Genomic DNA, 21,925 nt, shown 5'->3' on the forward strand with positions numbered 1-21,925 from the left:
AGCAGAGGCTGCCAAAGGCTGTGACAAGGCTCCCAGGAATCAGCTGCAGGTGTAGGGACAGCTGGCCATGGCAGCAGTAGGAGGTCACAGAGAGGGAAGGGCCATCTCTACTCACCTGGGAATCCAGAGCAATGTTCTTGAAAGCAGCCTGGGTTCTGAAGTGCTCTAGGAAAAATGGAAATTTGGGAAGTCAGGCAGGTCTCAAATTAGTAGCCCCACCACCCATTTCCCATCATACTCAAAACCCAAGCACAGGATCTGGAGTCAAGCAGACAGGGAATTCCTACTCACCCATGACTTAATAGCTATGTGACTCTGGGTAGGTGGAGTAACCTCTCTGTGCCTCAGTTTATTCAACTGTAAGATGGGGATAATAATAGTACCTTCCTCACAAAGTTATGGACTGGATGATATATAACATATGCAATGCATTTAGCAGACTGCCTAGCATATAATAGTGACATTTCAGTAACACAAACAATAGCTAACATTTATTGCCTGCTTAGGAAGTGTCTAGCATTGTTCTAGGGCTTCACACAGGCTAACTCTTCAATACTCTGAGGTAGGCCCTGGTATCACTGGCACTTTACAGGTGTCAGAAAATGAGGCACCAGAGAGGTCAAATCACCTGTCTCATGAAAATGTAACTGGAAATCAAGTTCCAGAGCCTGGACTATTCACCAAAATATTTTGTCCAATTTAATGTTAGCTATTGTTCTTCTTGTTATAATCCTCTCCTCTCCCAAAGATATCCTATAAAGTACACACAATCCCAAAGAACTCACCATTCAACCAGTGACCACTCAGGCGGAAAGATGGGTGCTAAGGTCGTAAGTCAACCAATCACTCACTCACGCGGTCACCCATCACTTCACGTGTTTCTTAAGAATGCCTATGTCTCTACACTCTGCTGAGCACGGTGTGGGGATTCAAATGCTCTGCTAACTGGTCCTACCAGACGCAGAAGATTGACCTCCACAAAATGACTGGAGAACAACTGCGAGGGAGGCGCTGGAAAGAAGGGGACGGGGCCTCAGGACACGGGATGCTGTTCCTGGCTCTGGCACCAACTCTCTGGGTGACCTTCTCCAAGCCAGCTGACCTCTCTGGGCTTCATCTTTAAATGAGAGGATTGACCTAAAGGCTTTAAGCCCTGAGATTCTACTTTACAACTTTGACTTTCTTTTGGACTTTTTCTCCCTACCAGTCCAGTTTTGAAAAAATATAACCCTTTATTTAGCCAACAAACATTGACTGAACACAGTGTTAGGCACCATGAATAGTGCCAAAGATATAACACAGGACACAGCCTACACTTTGTAATGACCTCTGTAAGCATGGGGAATTCTCATCCTTTGAAATCTTAGCAACCAGAAGACAAGGGAAGAATGCAGCCCTGAGGACAACTGCACACATTTGGTCTGTCCCAATCTGCACCAGTCTAACATCCAGGATGCGCGTGTTCCAAGTGCCCAGCAGTCTGGGAAGGGGTGGGGTGTCACGCTAAGCAAATGGGGAGGGTAAGAATGTCTGTGAAAAATAAGGCAGAAACAAGACAACCAATGCGATGCTTGGGTAGAAGTTAGATTTGTTTTCTAAAAGTTAGTAGTGTTGTATGCAATAAACCAAGGTGACAAGAACTCAGCTGGTACTTAATTAATTGACTTTCTTGACTTCAATAAAGTATACCAATGGCTATTTTGATAGCAATCTTGTGTGTGTGCGTGCCTGCTTCTATGGGAAACATTTACTTCTACACAAATGCAACTGACTTTATATAAAGATCAGTTCATCTCACCTAGATACATTTGCTTTCACAAAAACTCCTCGGAGGGTAATAATTTAGTAAGTGTAATACTTCCATTAAAAAAGGAATTGATTTTAAAATACACTTTTCACACTTTTGACAAAAACAATTTTCTAATTTTCTTTATGCCCCACAAAAGGCAAACGTTGTTGTGTTGACAAAGTAATAAATAACATGAGTTGTCAAATGAGATATTAAACATTTATGGATTAAATTTTTAATAAAGACTTTTAGACATTCCCCAAAATATCCATCAATCTTTGACATGGAAGGAAGCAGCATTTTGGTAAATTCCATCCCCCGCTACAATAGAAGTCAGCACAAGATATTTACGACTCAAGAGAGGGCAATGATAACTTTTTTTTTTGAGACGGAGTCTCGCTCTGTCACCCAGGCTGGAGTGCAATGGTGCGATCTTGGTGCACTGCAACCTCCGCTTCCTGGGTTCAAGTGATTTTCCTGCCTCAGCCTCTTAGGTAGCTGGAATTACAGGAGCACATCACCATACCCAGCTAATTTTTGTATTTTTAGTAGAGATGGGATTTCACCATGTTGGCCAGGCTGGTCTCAAACTCCTGACCTCAAGTAATCTGCCCGCCTCAGCCTCCCAAAGTGGTGGGATTACAGGTGTGAGTCACCACACCTGGCTCAATGATGGCATTTTTAATAGGATGGTTAAATATTTGCAGCATACGATTTCAGAAGGCACAGGATGGCCAAACAGGGCCAGGCATGGTGGCTCACACCTGCAATCCTAGCACGCTGAGAGGCCGAGGCGGGTGGATCACCTGAGGTCAGGAGTTCATGACCAGCCTGGCCAACATGGCGAAACCCCATCTCTACTCAAAAAAAACCCAAAAAAACAATAATTAGCCAGGCATGGTGGCACACGCCTGTAATACCAGCTACTTGGGAGGCTGAGGCAGGAGAATCGCTTGAACTGGGGAGGCAGAGGCTGCAGGTTGCAGTGAGCCGAGATCGCACCATTGCACTCCAGCCTGGGCGACAGAGCAAGACTCCATCTCTGGAAAAAAAAAAAAAAAAAGGAATAGTCAAACATATCATGCATTATTTTGATAGGTTTTCAAGTAGCAGATATACTGTCTTTACTATGTTTCTACCAAAGTAACCTGTGCATGGGAGTCTAGAGAAAAGCTGGTTTCTAAACTGGCTCTGAAAGGGATTCCAAAATTATTTTATGCAATGGCAACATTGTCGGAATACATGCATAAACCTCAAAGGGGACAACTTTGAGGAACAATGCTCATTTGGATAAATAGCTTTCTTAAGCCTAGAAAGAAAAAAGACTGAAATTTCAGTAGTGATAATCCCTAGGGTGAAGGATTACAGGCAATTTTTCTTCTTTTTAATAATTTTCTCTGCTTTCTAAACTTTCTATAGTGAGTATGTACTACTCTAACAATTTGAATTTTTTTTTTCAATCTCAGAATATATTATGGAAAACAGCCTTTAAAAAGTGAAAAGGAGTTACCTGGGAGGCTGAGGCAAGAGGATAGCTTTAGTCCAGAGCTCAAGGCTATTATGCGCTATGATTGCATCTGTGAAGAGCCCAAGACCCCATCTCTAAAAAACGTGAAAAGGCTCTGGAATCAGACAAACTTGGGTTCAAACCTCAGACTATACCCTTTCTACCTCAGTACCCTTTGATAAGTTACTTAGCAGCTGAAGTCTCACGTTTATCTGGAAAATATAAACAATAGCATGTGCCTTGAGCATCATTTTGCCTGTGAGAGGTGAATTATTTTAAGTGCTTAGCACAGAGTACAAGCCCAATAAATGGTAAGTACTCACCTAGACAACGAACACACAGAAGATAGGTGAGGCTTTTCTGATAACACATAGTAAATAAATGTGTTGGTGTTTATAAACTGATGCATCAGACTATTTGTTAATAGAAATATTGAGTTTGTAATAGGTGACTTCCAGAAATCATCAAATAGTTAAAACTTCAGAGAAAGAGTAAACAGAAATGCAATTCTACTCCACTCTCCTTCCCATTATTTGATTATTAGATTCCTACAGGCCGGCCAGGGGCAGTGGCTCACGCCTGAAATCCCAGCACTTTGGGAGGCTAAGGCAGGCAGATCACTTGAGGCCAGGAGTTCAAGACCAGCCTAGCCAACATGGTGAAGCTCCATCTCTACTAAAAATACAAAAATTAGCCAGGCATGGTGGTGTGCACCTATAGTCCCAACTACTTGGGAGGCTGAGGCAGGAGAATTACTTGAACACAGGAGGCAGAGGTTGCGGTGAGCCAAGATGGCACCACTGTACTCCAGCCTGGGTAACAGAGTGAGACTCTGTCTAAAAAAATAAACAAATAAAAAGATTCCTACATCCAAGACTCTTGGGTTCAGCTGTACCTGCCACTTTGCTCACATGTACGTGCTCAGAAATCCTTTGAATGGGACAGAATTTGGGAGAAGGATTAAAGCAGCTCTATTTGAGGATACAGAAAGAAACCACAGCTATCACAATAAAAAATATTTTCCATGTTGTCATTCCTTATGATTAAGAAAGCAAAATAAATTATGGAATTGCTTAAATGAGGGATAAGGTACAAGATTACAGATTCTCTGGCTTTTCTTTCTTTTTTATGGTAGCTATGTTGATGTTTTCATCCTTTTCCTTTGAAGTAGTTCAATCAGTTAGGTTTATGATAAAATATATAGCAACAAAATATGGCTGTTGGGGAGATGTTGCCCTTGGATATATGTTGCTGTACCTTGACTACAGCAAGAAATATTGATTTAACTGGCTTTAATATCAAGTCAGGTATTTGTTGACACATGGAAATGAAAAATATCAAAACCATGAAAAGCTTAATATATAGGTCAAATCCCATTTCAGCTCACTCCAAGGGACTCTCTAAAGTCTTCTGCTGTATTGGAATTGTGTTCTACTGATACTTGCCTAAGTTGCTAGATAACAGAGATTTTCATTATAATGGAATTTGCCACATAAATGGATATTAGTATAGATTTTTATGTAGTACAATTTATTGTGTAGAAAGTACAACAGAAAAAAATTAATTGCGTCTTCAGCTCTCCCTTCTCTCAACTCTGGAGACACATCTTGCTTCTTACCTAAGGCATGCACATTCTTTCCTTTCAAGACCTGATTCCCCTTTGATCCTCTCACAGTGCCTGGTACAGAGGAGACACTCAGGAAATAGCTGATGAACTCAATGAAAGCTTTGGTACCAAAGCAAAGAAGGGAAATTAAGAATAGTTTCCTGTGTCGAAGGAGAAATAAAATTTAGAAATTGATTCCAAATAAGAATAGCAAGCAGGTTGACCCTCACCACCTGGCATGCTCAGAGAATCCTGGGACCAGTGGGCCTTGGGTGGGCTCCCTACTGCTAAGCAGTCATAGAGGCTTGTCTAGAATGTCCAGCACTTAGCTCATACACTTCCATCCCTCAGGAACTCCACAGAGACATTTCAATCATTAATTGCCTGAAACACCTTCAAGGTCCTACAGTACAGTACAGGCAAGGGTGGTCAATGAGCAAATCCTGCTGTCCTAAGGGACTAAGATAAAGGGCGATTCACCATGACTGTCTGGGAGGCCATAAAAGCCAGTTAGGTCAGAACACAGCAGACTAGGAAAAGGGAGTCAGAGCAGCCCCAGGGTTGGGATTTACTCTCTTGCAGTCAGACCCAGAAGCAGTTTCTGGCCCTTCACTTCATCACCAGCACTGGGAGGAAAAACCGAGAGAGACCTCCAAAAAGCTTTGCACGGACACCACCCAGTGTCAAAGTTCCCAAATTTCCCTTCCCTTTCCTTCTCCCCTCCAGCACTGGGATTACTTTAATAATAAAAGAGTTGCCTATAATTTTCTGTAATGTAATCTTCTGAAATATTTTTTCTACCTTATATTCTTTTTCTTTGAGCCTTTCTTATTGAAGGGTAAACTATGCATCGAATACCAGTTTTGTTTCTATTTTAGAACAACACAATAGATCTAAATGCCTATTACTAAAAAGGTCTTCACTGTGATCAAAGGAACCACCTATTGAAGTCAAAAGGCCCCCCTCTCTCATTAGAGGAAAATGACTTGAGTGTGAGCATCCAAACTCTGAGAGACTCTAAGCTAGGCACCAGGGGTTTCCAGGGCAGAAAAAGGGTCTGTCCCATTATTACTGGATAAAGTCTAAGCAAAGAGTTAGAAGGGTCTAGTGAGGTTAGCCCCAGGAGTCATATATTTCTACATATATCTTACAAATATTTCCATGCTTCATTTGAAAATATTTTAAATAGTAAATTGGCTCATGTTTGAGGGGGACGACCTGTAGCCATTAATTAATAACTTAGAAACAAATCATAAGCAAACCTGTGGGTGAACCAATGGTTTGCTCAATACATCTGACCCTCCAAATGAGCTCTATGTAGTAGTCATTATCTCCATTTGAGAGCTGAGGACACTCAGGGATAGGAAAGTTGTTTGCCCAGGGGTAGACAGCTACCACACAACGGAGCCATGCTGTAAATCCAACCTGCAGATCCCATAGCTAATTCTCTGTTCACAGTTCTAACTATTCACTAGTTGCATAGTGAGCTCAAATTTAACTTGCTAGTACCAACATGCCAAGTTGGTGGTCATGTTCTGTCGAGACTGGAAGGCTTTTTGGCCTTGGGGCCATGAGTAACACTGTTTCTCTCTTGCAGAAACTAAAATGACTGAAGGAAAATCAGAATAATCCTAAGACAAAAATGAGCAAGCTCAAAGGCAGTAAAAATTCAAGATCTCAAAAATCAAAGATAGCTTTCTTGACTAGACAACAGTTGGTTATAAACTCTGCAACAAAGTACCTCTCAGATATGAAATATTACTCCTAGAGCTGGGTTTTTTCCCCCCATTTTTACTAAGAATTGAAACCCACAAAATGACAAACCAGGATTACCCTATTAAAAGACAACTTCAATTGCTCCTTTGTTCTAAGAAACTGTGTGTTAGGTACTGACTGGCAATACCTGTACCTTGATCTTCACATTAATTATGCATTTTTCCTACAAAATTGGCTGCCACAGTACACACTGTAAGTCAGATTTGAGAGCTGCCAAGAGAAATGTTCCGAATGGCTGACTTTTTAAAGACAACTTGTCAGTTCACCAAATAATTCTTTGGGGGCTTATCCTAGTATACTTCATCTCTCATATATCTATACTTATACCTATAGCAATTATTACAGCTCTTTCCTGATGTATCAGCTTACAGCTAAGGCTAAAGAGGTATTTTTTCCATTCAACCCCTAATATACAAGTAATGAAATGTACAATTCCTTTGACAGCATCAATTTACTTTGGCGTTGTTACTGCTTAATTCCTAAACTGACTTACGTGAAATACCCAGATTCCTAGGGAGATAAGTGATTCTGGCTTAGTCCGTACAACTAAAACAAAGAAGAGTTTTATATTATCAGCTCAATAAATATTTTCTTCCTTGAGGTTTCCTTTCATCAAATAATCATATCAATGCTTCATTTCCTTTAGTTAACACCTTATTTTAATGAGGCTTGATTCCAACACATATAAGAATACACACATGCAAGAGGTACTATACTGAGTAAGTCAAGCACTCCAGCCAAGTATCCTATCTTTCATGTGGCACCAAGTGACATTTTGTAGAAGGCACAATGCTAACTATTCATTCTGCAAGCCTCAAAAAGATAGGCATGAACTACATGCCAGAATGGAAAAAGTGTAAGCTTTGAAATCTGACGCTGGCTTCAAACACCATCTCTACCATCCCTATCTCTTTGTGACCTTGAGCGAACGACTTATCTTCCCTCAGAGCTCTGTCATCTGAAAAATGGGCGTAACAGACTTACCTCAAAGGGGTTGTGAAAGTTAAAAGAGAATTTTATTGTAAAGAACATAGCATATAACCTGGAACATTAATAGACACTAAAGAATTGTCAGTTTTTTTCTGCCTCTTCATAAAATGTGATTAGTAATTCATTTTGAATTTGTTGTCTACTCACAAAACATAATGTAAAGGATATTAGCTGTGGTGTTCTTTGTGATCACAGTGAATTAAGAATTGTTTATCCATAGAATAACATTAAAGTATATTCATATACTGAAATTTATGCAATCATTCTAAATATTTTTCAAATAATATTTTATGACAAGGAAATTTTTACTCCAGAATTTAAGTGAAGAAAGCAGAAAAGAAAACCTGCATAATAAAAATAGTTCACATTTGCTGAGCATATGCTATGGGCCAAGAACCCTACTATGTACTTTATTTGTATTATCTTATTCATTTTTACAATAAACTTACTAGGTATATAGTATTATCCCCATTTTATAGAAGTAGAAATTAAAGTTTAGAGAGGTTAAGGAATTCATAGTCACTACATAAGTTGTATAGCCAGGGTTGAAATCTCCAAGTGCCTGATTCCAAAGCTCTTTACTGACTATGTCATGCTGATTTTTCAGTACAAACCTCCTGGGTTCACCAAGAGCTAGTTTAAAACACACAAATATACACATGCACATACACTCAAAACCTCACACAAATGCACATCTGAAAGGGAAACACCAAATGCTAACAGTGAGAATCTCTCAGAGGTGAAATTTTAGTTGACTTGTAATTAATTTTTTATCCATTTCAGTAGTTTCCACATCCAAAGAGTACGTATTATTTTTAACATCAGATTTTTTTTTCAAAAGAAGGTGCATGAAAGCACTTTGAAAAATATAAAGTATGACACAAACACTAGTATTTTTATGGAGCAATCATTTATTCCTTGATATATTATAGATTTGTGTTTCTTAAGAATACTATTCTTTTAAATTGCTTTTTTTCCATCTAGTCCAAGGCAGACAACATGTTTTTTAAAAAACTATTTTGTACATGAGTACAATAAAATACAGCACAGAAAGCATCATATGTGTTACTTGACAGATATTTGACATTAATATGAGAGTCAAAGAATTTGTGTGGGAGGAAAAATAAACCTCTTTTCAAATAACAGAATTTTCAGCTTAGTGAAAACACATCCATTAGTGACACAATGCCATCAGAGCTCTCTCTGTCATGGTCACGTCAGTGATACTGTCATGGAGCCATCTACACAGGCTGGCATGCTGTTTGGACATGCCTCAGCCTGATGACTCTCTGTCCCAGGAGGTGAGAATATCATGATGTGTTGGAGTGACACCTATGGAGTAATTTCCTATCACCCCACCAATTCTTTTTAAGAGTAATGATTCTGTAAAGAGAATAGAATGATATATTACATAGCAATTCCTTTGAAACAAACAAGTTCATATGAGTTGAAATGATAGGTGAAGTTTGATTTTATTTTACAAAATTATTTTCTCTTAGATACATTAAAAATAAGGTGATTTACATGCTTTTCCCAGAAATTTTTCAAAAGAAAAATTAATGCAATCTAAAAATTACTCTCATGAACCTTATTCTTTATCATAGGGGTTCTACTGAGTGGCAATAAGTGGACCAATAATGATTTCATTACTAAGGCATTTGACTAAGACTTTCCCTGACTCTATGCTCTTGGACAAGAAAGTAAACATAAGTGAAAGACTGTCAAGCTAGTTAAAAAAAAAAAAAATTCACATACTGATGTTAATAATTCTCTTGCAGAATGTCACAGGGCTCTGCCTTTGGCCTATCTTGGTCAAATATCAACGACAAAGTAACATTTCCAAGTGTGCAATTGACAAATATGTAAAAGTCTAACATCACTAATATATTGAATTTAAAAATTTTAGAATTCAAAGCCGTCTTGATAAAGAGGAAAAATAATTTGACAAAAAGAGACAAAATGTAGGATAAATGTATGTAAAGTCCTCTAAGTAGGCACACATGATTCACTGCTCAAGTAAGGAACAAAGGAGACCTGGCTTTGTAGTAGTTGTTAAGAAAAAAAGCTTGGAAGGTTTCTTTAGCTTCGTATATGAACAATGTGCTGCTCCCGATTTACAAGTGAGGCCCACACAGTATTTGACTAGATTAATAAAAGAAGGGTGCCCTGATCAAGGGAGTGAATAGCAGCCTAGTGTTTTCTACCATTCAGAGTACTCAGTCAGGAGTAGGCTGTTGCATTCAAGATGCCTCTTGTTTTTTTGTTTTGTTTTGTTTTGTTTTGAGATGGGGTCTTGCTCTGTCGTCTAAGCCAGAGTGCTGGAGTGCAGTGGTGCAATCTTGGCTCACCGCAACCTCCACCTTCGGGGTTCAAGTGATTTTCCTGCCTCAGCCTCCTGAGTAGCTGGGACTACAGGCATGCGCCACCATGCTCAGCTAATTTTTGTATTTTTAGTAGAGATGGGGTTTTGCCATATTGGCCAGGCTGGTCTCAAACTCCTGACATCAAGTGATAGCCCCACCTCGGCCTTCAAAGTGTTGGGATTACAGGTGTGAGCCACAACATCTGGCCAGATGCCTCATTTTTAGGATGGCATTGACAGAGTGGTGGGTGCCCAGAGGAATGTTAACAGGATGAGAACTATCAGTTAAGAGAACTAGAACTGCATAGCCCTGAAAGGAGAAGACTTCGAGGAGGAGATACAATAGCTATGGTCAAATATTTGAAGAGCGACCACAGAGAAGGTGCATATTTCTTCTGTGGCATCCAAAGGGCGGATGGAAGACCAATAGGGAAACTGCAGGGAGGCAGGCTTCAGTGCACCACTGGGAAGAGGTTTTACAAATATCTGTGTCCACCTGTGCTTGATGAAGTATTGGTCCAATCACAAATAACACGAAGTCCAAATCGAAAGGGACTTAAGGTCCAGGAGCATTGCAGACTACTGTCATTAGCATTACTTGGCATCATAAAATGTTGACCAAACTCCTCATTCCTGGCTGGTTCAAATGGCAACTGGGATAATGTGGAAAGAATTCCTGCATTTGGTGGGATGTTAGACCACAGTATCCATTTTCTGTTTCCAATGCCTGCTTTCTACACGTCTAATTTCTTATCAGTGAGTTTCATGAAGATACTCCTAGTACATACCTGTAAGTAATATCTAAATATGCCTCACCTTAATAAATGAGGGGGAAAAATGTAAATTTAAATGCAATCTAGGAGAGTCCAGAAGGTGAAATTCTACAAAAGTTTGGAAATTATAAATTAGCGTTGCCATGGAAACCTTAGTTGATATCATCCACTGCAACCGAAACAGTTCTTGTTCAGGGAGTACCAGAACAATGAATGAGTTTATATATTCAGTGTCACAAACCAGCATTAAATAACATCTTTAGTGCCATCATTTCTAATTTTTGAGGAAGTAGATTTACATAGTCTCCTTGAGTGTTCATGATTTTGATATGGCACTAAAATCAAGGGTATGGAATTACAGTGGAGTGATCAATTGCATCAAGAGCTGAGCGAGTCACTGGAAGCTCAGTGCATGTACTGAATCCACCATTCAGATTCCACAGATTTCTCGTTATTTAACGAGAAAGGAAAAAGACCTGCCAGATCAGGACATTTGCAGTCACAGTGACTGGCATAACATCTTCCCCTTTTCCCTTAAAAGATTATAGGACGGACCACATTCTTACAATAAACACTTGTCGATCAGGGCAGTATTTGAGATCAGACTATCTGCTGTTTACAGCACTTCAACAAATGGGTTTTCTCGGCTATGTACTGGTAATCACTACAATACATGAAAGTCAGCCCACACTGAGAACAATATTGCCTCCAATCAAAATCATTCTTACCTTAGTATACTAAAGCTTTTTCCCTCTTGTAAGCAACAAAGCTACAACAAAAGAACTTCCCAAACACCCACAGCTAAGGAAAGAATGGCTCCAACAAAATAAGTGTGAAAAATCTGTCCCTGGTGTCCAATTCATATATAAATCTTCTTTTTCAGGATATTTTAGTGGCTTTCTTTATTTGTAATCTATCAGCAAAGAATAGAAACAAAAATTTATTTTGATGGCAGTGCACCTGACTATTCAGAGATTCAAAAACCTGCTTTGTTAATTGTTATGCTATCCTGGCAGAGGATGTAAACATGCCTTTTTTCCAAGGCTTCATGCTATACCTATAATCTCAGATGAACATTTTCACAAATGCAAACCACAGGGAGGATGGGACTTAAGCAAAATGTGAAGGTAACTTCCTTCTGGTCCTTTTTCACCCTTGGCTGGGTAAAATCTGGGCCCCTTGCCCCAGATTTCATATCCTCTTCCTGATCAGTCTCAGGGAAAGGTCTATAAAATTATTCAACATAAGGAGGGTGAATTGAGATACATTGAGATATGAGGGTAAGTTTGACTTACCACCTCCATAGCATTTGCATTTTAGGCCCTGGTGCCAGGCACTTTATATTTTATCTTATTTAGTCATAACAAAATATAACAAAATTGTAGGCATTACTTCACTTCATACATAAGAAAACTGGGGTTCAGAAAGATTAAATAACTTGTTCAAGTTCATATAGCCAGTAATTGCATGACTCAAAATCAGGTCTTTCAAGTGCCAAAGCCTGTCCTCTTTTTCTTCTAAATCATACTGGTCTTAGGAAACCAGAGTTTTTATAATGTAGGCTTTCACATATTGGAGAGCAAAAAAGAGAAACTTGATATTTGAAGTGCCCTTTTCAGCAGTATGGATTCTGAAATCACAACATAAAGGCAGCCACCTTTCTCATACACACATAAGACCACTAGAGACAAAGACATGAATGTATCATAATTTAAGAAAATCAGTCCTATATCTGTCTTCCCTTCGCCTTCCAAGTTGTACAAATGGGACTCAGAGACCAACGGGACAGCAAACTAGCAAGCAATGTTTGCTGTCAGGGGTCTGGAACCAGGGAAAAGCCAAGCTCTAGGCAAGTTATTCAATTCTAAGTATCTATTAGGTTTCCTGACCCCTGCTGGTCGTTCTCAGTACTAAAGAGGCCTAGAAGGGAGTAGCAGTGGTCCAGCCCTAGGGACACTACTGTCCCAAGAAGGCTTGGAGAAATGTAACAGGACCCTTACCTAAGACAACTTGGGGTCCCTCCACAAGAACACAAATCCAGGACTTGGGAATGTAGGAGACAAGGTGGAACCCAGTACAAAAGTGAAAACTCATTTACCCAAGAACGAGAGTGAGTTATGGCTACCTGGCTAAACTACCTGGACAAGGCAAACTGCAAGGTCGATCTGCTAAGTCGCTAAGGTTCAGATGAAAGGAAGCTGTATTCCCTGTGGTCCTAGATCCTGCAAATGAGGGAGAAATAATCACATCAAGGTAGTCACCACTCAGGCCATTTTCTATAATATAGGACTTTCAAACTTTTGTTTTTAGCACAAGAACCTTTGCCCCTAACAAAATCTTATACAAAATGCCTACTCATTAAGCAAATAAAAACAGCTGCCCAGGTTGAAACCAACAGAGGAAGTTCTTCTCAGAATTTAAGAGTCCAACAGACTATAGCAGGCAAACCACCACGAGAGAAGACACTGAGTCACACTGCCTATCGGAGTTCACTGGAATCTAATCCTACTGGACTGTCCTCTTGATAGTCACAGTTTCTTCCCATCAAATCTTCCAGGAGGGTTTCCCCTTCCTGATCCAACCTGATAAGATCTGCTTTCCTACCAAAGGTTGGCTTTTGCAACATGAACATATAAAGCTCTGCATATTTTTTTTTTTTCTGAGATAGAGTCTCTCACCGTCGCCCAGACTGCAGTGCAGTGGCGTGATCTCGGCTCACTGCAAGCTCCGTCTCCTGGGTTCACGCCATTCTCTTGCCTCAGTCTCCCGAGTAGCTGGGACTACAGGCACCCACCAACATGCCTGGCTCATTTTTTTTTTTTTTTTTTTTGTATTTTTAGTAGAGATGGGGTTTCACTGTGTTAGCCAGAAGCTCTGCATATCTCTTAAGGCAACACGTGCTATCTTCCAGGTCTTTCTGACAGCCCATATGCCCTTCCCTCAAAGCTCTTCGAACCAACTCATCCACAGATTACTGCCCTCAGCGTCTTAAGGCATAACAAATTTCTGTACAGCCCTTATCAGATTGGGGCACATCATTTTGTTTGACGCACAATGACTGTATGGTGTGCATATTTTTCAGACTCCAGATTCACTGATTCACTAACTTGTTCAGGATCCTACAGCCAGAGAGTAGGGAAGTTGGGACTTAGCCCACTAGGAAGAATCAATGGCAGGATGGGGAATCTCAGAGACCTGGCTCTCAAGGTTTCAGCTGGTGCCTCACAAGTAGGAGGCTTCCAGGGAATGTGACTCCACTTTCCCTTCCCTTGTTCCTCCTGTCTACCTCAAATCCTTCTTCTACCACACCACGAGAATTCCTGCCTCCCACTCCTGATGATGGCTGGGTGGGCCTGCTGAGACAGATGTGCTTTAATAGTGCTTTCCACACTATACCCATTGTACATATAACTCCTGGCTGTAGTGTTCAGAATCTGTCTCTCCAATTCTGAATCTTATCCAAACATTTCATACCTCTGGATAGAAAAAAATGAGCACGCTACTTCTCTATGCCAATAGGACTGACTTAATCATTCAAAAAGCTCATGGGCTTGGATCGTACAGGATGCATCTCCTGGGAATGAGATGTTCCCTAACAATGCCGTCCAATAGAACTATAATGTGAGCACACAGGTGGTTTAATTTTCTAGTAATCACATTTTATTTTATTATTTTTTCTTTATGTCACATGTTAACATCCACTAAGTAATCACATTTTAAAAAATAAAAAATATGTGTAATTAATTTTAGTAATATATTTTGTTTAACCCACTATATCAAAACTATTGCTGTTTCAATATGTAGTCAATATTACAATTTGTTAAAGGAGAAATTTTACATTTTTTATATTGTCTCAAATCATGGTGTATTTCACACTTACACACATCTCAACTTGGACTAGCTGTATTTCCAGCGCCCAACAGCCACATGTAGCTAGTGGCTACAGTACTGAACACCAGGTCTATCATCTCGCCTCTGTTCCCATCCCTCCTATCATTTCTTTCCTTTAGTAGAGATGCTATGGGCAGGGGCAGACAGTAGGGACCAGGATCATTAGAGGAGACTGACACACACCTGAAGGGAAGGCCCAGATCACAAAGAAGCTTTCGTGCCATACCAGGGAGCTTAGATTTTAACCTGAAGATGCAGAAACTCTTCTGAAGGATTTTAAGCAGCGGAATGTCGTAATCAGATTTGCCTTTCAGAAAGGCAGCAGTGTGAGGAACAAACTGGAGACAGGCCAGGCAGAAGCCAGAGAGACCAGTTGTGAGGCTGCTGCAAAAATCCTCAAGAGAAGGGATGAGGGCCCGAACCACGGCAGTAATGAAGGTTATGATACATGGAGAAAAGGGCAGATTCAAGACAGTCTGAAAAGACAGTCTTATATAAAATGTAGGGGTTGAAGAAGGCAAAGAAGTTGTCCTAGGTTTTAAACTTGGTGAAGCAGGTTTCATTCATTGAGATAGAAAACACAGAAGGAGTATGCTGGATTGAAGTTGGGGAAGTGATGTTTTGAACTTGTTGAGTTAAAGATACTTGGAACACATGTCAGATAAGATTTCAAGGCTGGAGATGCAGATTTCCAATGGAATCAATGGCATATAGGTGGCAGTAGAAGAAAACAGAAGATGTGCTGCCAGGGGGCAAATGTGGAGAGTGAGCAGAGGGCTGAGGGCTCAACTGTAGGGGATGCTACTGTTTGAGAGGAAGGGAGGATAGTAAAGAGAAGTCCAAATACACAGCAGCTGGACAAGAAAGAAAATTAGGAGAAACGGATAACTCAGAAAACAGGTGGGCAACATTTTAAGAATGTTGTGACTATCAACATTTTAGATAATGGTGGTCCATTATCTAGACAGAGGTGGTCATTAGGAGAGGACAGGAGTGTAGGGGGTTGAAGATGAAAGGAAGGTGGCGAGGTGCAGGATGTGTATGAGGACCTGAACTTGAAGGAGCTGCCTGCTAAGACCAGGAATAAGGAAACATACCCAAACCTAAAAAGAAGCGACCAAAGGCATTCATCATTTTCTGTTTTTATAAAGAATAAGACTTACGTATGTTTGTAGGCTGAAAGAAAAGGATAATTGAGACCCTGAAGAAAAGATAATGAAGCAAGATCCCCGAGGAAGCAAGAGAGATTAGTCTCAGACTGGAATAAGGGAGAGGAAGAAAAGGAGTGGGAAGAGAGCCTGCCATTTATAAGGTACACAGATCACCACTGCAAAACCATTTTTCCTTAATTAGAAACATAAATGTAATATAGTTATCTGTGAAGGCTTTCTCCTTCTTTAATAGTACTACTTATCATGTATAAAATCAAATAAATGCTGAGCATGGGAAGAAGTCACCAGAGCTCCAGACCTGTGGTCTTGGTAGATTACACAGCCTTTCACACACCTTCAAACTACTCCTAAACATCACCTCAGGTGATACTCATCACCTGCAGAGCCACAGGGGTTGTTGACAGCTAGTACCTCTCTGACTTGTTGGTTTCTGTGCAGACTGATAGGTAAATATCTTCAGTGTCACCATGTGTTACCTCACAGGGTGGTATCACAAAAAGCAGGGCCTGGGTTTCAGACACCAGATTCATCTGCCACTTATCAACTCTGCAGACTCAATCAAGTTATGTAACTTCCCTGAGCTTCAGTTTCCCTTTCCAATAAGGATATATAATCCTTACCTTCCAAGATTCCTTTGAGGTTTAAATAACATGATAAGATGATCAATAAGTGATAACTATGATGATGATGATGACTGTATTCACTTTGTTCTGAATCTCTAGGAACTGGGTGCTGATATTGAATTAGTACTTCGCAATAGCTAGCATCTTGATCCCTAAGGTGAATTAAAGAATCAATCCTAGTGTTAGGAAGGAACCTTGAAAATCCATAAGGCCACCTAATGTTTGCATCCTTTCTTCATCTCAGTGCATATGCAGTTTCTGCCCGCAAACTGCCTGGGCTTTATACTTGCTCTACAAATTACTAGCTACTCAACCTTTCTAGGCTTCAGTTTTGCTCTTCAGTAAAACTGGAGTAATAGGAGCATGTACTTCATAGCACTGTTTTGAGAATAAAGGAGAGAATGCATATAATCAAATAAGATATTGCCTGGTATAGGCTATGCTTATACATGTTTAGTGATGGGGGCCTATCACCTCCTGAAATGGCACAATCCATAATGGTGCAACTTCCCATATATTGACCCAAAATCTGTATTCCTCAAACATTCCCACTGGCCCTAGCTTTACAGACCATGGGAGTAGTTCCACAAAATCAGAATGGGGGTTCTACATAACACTGTGTTTACACCTTTACTCAGCTCGGCTAGGTGCACTGCACAGTGTCCCACAGATGGCTGGCTGCTTGGGAACACAATCCAGGGTGGACCTCTCATTATTTACATTACTGTGAAAGTGTCAACCTTCAGTGGCATTTCCATAATGCAGGAGGCCTTTTTGAGCATTCTAAGTGAGCTGGATGCTATCCAGGAACACACTGGTTATATTGCTTCCAAGATTTATTTTTCGCTTTGTGTCATAGTTCAGCACTTGGCACCACACGTAATTATTGCAGGTATCTATACATCCTTTAGGTTCCATTATTGAACACTGTAGCCCACCAATGCTCAGAAGACTCCTAGCTGCGTTCAACTCAGAAGCAGGAGTACTATAAGAGCGCTGATGTAAAGCCAACAAATTGGCCCTGGAATTCACTCACATCACCCTTCCCTCACCCTTATATTCCCAGTAACACTGAAATCTTATCCAGATCTTTTCAGTAATCACCTCAAACAACTGTCATTCTAAGAAGACCCCCTCCACTCACCAACAGAAGATGATTTTTTTCCCTTCTGTGCTCTGTTAGACCTTTGTTTCTGGGATACGTCTGTTATTTTTCCTTCTAGGCTATATACTCCTTCCCAGCAGAAACAGTGACTTGTACAAAATTCTTACTAAAGAATTAAATTTGGTCCTGAATACAATGGGATGTGGTTGACTCTTCCCTACATCACCTTTCACCCTCAGATGGGTGCCCAGATGTATTTTTTTAAATCTACAAGGATGCTTTTAAATGAAAAACTTGAGCAGCCTGCAATAAATACAGTCTGAAATTTTAGAGCCAATTAGCTGAACTTTTATATAACTGATAACTTTAGCCTAATTGTTTGACGTATAAAATACTGGCATAAAGCCTGAATGCTTTTTTTGCTCAGTACTGGGGCCCATCACTCCACCTTAAAATAACTACAGGCTTCTTAATTCCAACTCACAACTGCCAGACTCCATCATTATCCCAACTCTGGGAAATGCCGAGTCCTCAGAATTCTCACAGCTGATGAATGGAGAAGCTGATTAGAACCACTGAAGAAAAATGGGGAAAAAAACCCTTGACAGACGCCTCCTTCAAATGCCTGTCCCTTTTATCCAATGTCAACATGAATTTCTAAGTTAACAAATATTTACTGAGGTCATGACTATGTGTCAGGCTGTGAGTTAGGCTCTGAGGACCCAATGGTGAACAGTACAGAGTCAATATCAAAGCCCATCATTTTAAAAAAATCACTCTTACATTTATTCATTTTATGGGTGTATTTATCAAGTGCTTCCTATGGCCAGGGCCTGTAGACAGAATAAAAGGCATATCAATGCCCTGAAGGAACTTGCTATCTAGTTGAGAAAGCAAGAATGAAGCATGAAACAGCGTAAAAAAGGATCCGATGGTCTAGAGGAACTATGCAAACAAAAGGGCAGAAAGAACCAATGAGAGTAACATGACCAGGGCAGGCTGACTTGAAGAATGTGGTTAGGTCAGAGTAAAAAAGAAAAGAGACATTCTAAAAGGCAGGGCATGAACAAAAAAAGGACACATGAAAATGAGCATGTCATCTTAGAAGGGCAGTGAGATCCAACTAGTAGAAACAGAAGGTTCATGTTGGAAAGAAGTAGAAAATAATTTGGTAAGTTAATTTGCGGCAAGACTGTGAGGTACACTGAAACCAAGTTGAGAGGATGAGCAATGGGGGAGGTCATGGAAAGTATTTGCACTATGGTGCAATACTGAACAATGCTAAAGTATTGTTCCCATGAAACAATCCTTGGAGAAGAGTTCGGAGGGAAGAGTTTTAGGAAGCTTGATATGGCGGAAGTGCGTAGAATGCGGAAAACTCAATTACAGAGAGACCAAGGTGTAGACTATAATCATCCTAGAAACAGTGATGGCTGACGGCCTCCTATCCGATCCGGGAGAGTGAAGAATGAAAAGCTCATGGGCTTGGCTTGTACAGCATGCATCTCCTGGGAATAAGATGTCCCCTAACAATGCTGTCCAGGGGTGGCTCAGAGAAACCATCAAAAAGGAAGAGTTAACAGGACCTGACACACAGTTTCACAGAGGCAGTAAGAGAGAGAAGTCAGCAATGGTTCCTACATCTCCAGTCTGGGTGATGAAGAGAATGCTAAACAGATCAAGAAGGGAAAGTCTTTTCATCATAAAAAGAACAAGTTTAGAGAGAATACAAAAAGTTTGTTATCAAGCGTGTAGTCTTTAGCTTGACAGCAGGACATCCACCATAAAAAGTCTATTAATTAAGCAAGCAGATAAATAGGAATGGAGTTTGGATCAGTACTAGAGACAAAGATTTGTATGATGTAAGGAAGGATAACATCACATTTAAAAATTTTGTATTAGAAAATAAAAACACTAGCTATTAAACAAAAATAATAAAAAATTATATAAGTCGTAGAGAGAAATATATCTTCATGAAACTATTTTTCTCAGCTATGCTACTTAGGGGATCCTACCCATTACCACAACACTGAAGGAATAAGCTTCTGCAGAAATTCAACATATGGCCTATTTACATAACAAGCATCACAACTCCAAATTAGCCATTTTGATGTGTCAAAGAAATAACACCTTCATAGCAAGACTACTTCAAAAAAGGGAAGAAAAAAGAAAGGTTTGTTTTTCTTCTATAATTATGTTTACTGGGTTTTTAACTGTTTGTAACATGAAAATCTTATTTTAATTGTGTGATTACACTTTAAGGCAAAACAGTGATGAAATGGATTAGCTGAATATTGCACAACCATTCAGAAATCAATAAACAGACCCAATCACTTAAATCTGTCCATATGAGACATCTACTCTCATGTCCTGTCATGCTTGTAAAATCTACTCTTCTGTGCACAGAAATTATAACAAACATATGATTAATTATCACAGTCAAATGACAGTAAAAGTGCTACAGAAGATGGCTAGGAAAGAAGTACTATGAAGCAGTGACGAAGCAGCACCTGTCAGGTGCACATAAAACACACTCCACTCTTGTCACACAGTGGGACAGGTGGTAGCAGCTTAGATCTTATGAAGAGCAACCTCAACTTTTTCCATCCTATCCAAACTGTAACCAGAAGTTCTTGTCCTGGCTCACCCCACAAAACGCTGATTAAAACGGTATAAAGTAATAGAATGAAGACCACCTATGCTCTTTCAACACACAACCATTCACAAATATTCACTGTGAATGATAGCACAATTCAGCAGACTGAGAAGCTGACAAAAATTAGGACCCAAAGTGAGATATTTCTAAACCTTAACTTCTGATGTAAAAGCTTACCATTTAACGGGTCCATAAAATGCTTCAGATTGGCATGCAATCAAAGACTGCAACGGTGTGGCCTAAGTATTTTCTTTCCCTGATCCTTACTGGTGTGGCAGAGCAGCTTCACAAGCCCACAGATACCTCTCTCCACAACGGCCTCGTGAAAATCAGTGCATGCGGAGAAACTATTTACTGAAGACTTTCATTAGGGGGCTCCCTAAAACAAAATGAATACAAAAGGAGTCTTGATCATTTTGCCTGTCTAAATGAGCACATTAAACTAAGTTGATTCTTAGAAAATCATTTAATATTTTTAGGGATTAAAGAAAGAAAATTGCCAATTAATACAGTCTTTTCCCAGATGTTCAGTTTTTACCAACGTCTTTAGCTATTCTCTGCATTCAAGTGATTGTATTTTTATGCAAATTATCTTTTGGGGCTAGTCTCTAGTTTGTGTGTCTGTGTGTGTGTATTTAAAGCCACACAGATACAGAATTTGACATGTTTTCTGCCACACAGATACAGAATTTGACACGTTTTCTGTTCTGCTGCTCCATACAATAGGTTTTAACACAGCTTGAGCTTATTCCAAAACTCTAATTAGAAACGGCAGTATTTGCCTTGTCCAAATAGAAAACCATTCCCAAAGTTGATTTTTCCCCAGTTAAAATTCAACAAAGAATATCATACACAGATATTTTTAAACACGACAGTTACTAGATAAAACTGCCCTAACAACACATTGCTTTCTGGTTAAGCAACACAATTTCATAAGGCCTATCAAATACTTTATCCAGACGGCTACTCTATTTTCAGGGTATCTTTCAAAATAATTGGTTATATTACTTGAAGTCTTTTTTCTTTATTCAGAATGAAGAGATTTCTGACTTCCTGTCCTTTTCCCTGCCATATTACATACATCTGCTTAAACTCTGGAAAACAGTACCAATCAAAGTGGTGATGAATCCTTCCTTTAAGACAAACTAAAACGATGTTAAAAACGTTACACGACCTTACTCTTTCAAGTACTAATATAAAACCACTTTCTCTAAACAGGTTCTAAAATTTCAGAGTTGTTTGTCTTAAAGTCTGTCGGCTTGTGAGGGAGCTGGTACATATTTTAATATTCAAATTAAAAAAAATAAGCAAAGAGACTGTGTTTGAAGTTCAAGGGTTTTCACTAGTTCTCAAGCTACAAACCCTGTAATACAGTCAAAAGAAAACGTACAGAAAGAATCTTTCACGCAAGTGTCAGGTCTCCAAAACCCTGACATCTGCTGAAACCAGGATTGAGGGGGGATGAGAAGCTCGTGAAGTTCACAAACACACCAACCCCGCGGGAACGCGAAACCTCCACTCGCAAAGACGCGACGCTTCCGCCGCATCCTCGCGCAGGTGAAGACTCGGCCCTTCAGCCCCGCGTGTGCGGCAGCGTGATATTCCGAGTGCGCCGGAGTCCAGCGGGAACGCCTCCCACGACACCCCCATCTCCCGCTCCGGTCGGCTGCCCGCG

General features: G+C 40.0%; 1 protein-coding gene across 4 annotated transcripts in view; it reads right to left on the reverse strand.

Annotated features, from left to right (window-relative positions):
- SPATS2L (spermatogenesis associated, serine-rich 2-like) overlaps nt 1-21,925 on the reverse strand; it is a 171,899-nt gene that overhangs the window by 148,253 nt on the left and 1,721 nt on the right. For all 4 annotated transcript variants that reach the window (XM_011974544.1, XM_011974543.1, XM_011974542.1 and 1 more), the window contains exon 2: nt 116-165. Coding sequence is in view for 1 of the 4 variants with exons in the window: in XM_011974541.1 (XP_011829931.1) it covers nt 116-165 (50 nt within the window). In the remaining 3 variants the exon portion in view is untranslated. The remainder of the gene's footprint in view (nt 1-115; nt 166-21,925) is intronic.

The sequence above is a fragment of the Mandrillus leucophaeus genome, unplaced genomic scaffold (genome assembly GCF_000951045.1).
Source record: "Mandrillus leucophaeus isolate KB7577 unplaced genomic scaffold, Mleu.le_1.0 Scaffold146, whole genome shotgun sequence".
NCBI lineage: Eukaryota > Metazoa > Chordata > Mammalia > Primates > Cercopithecidae > Mandrillus > Mandrillus leucophaeus.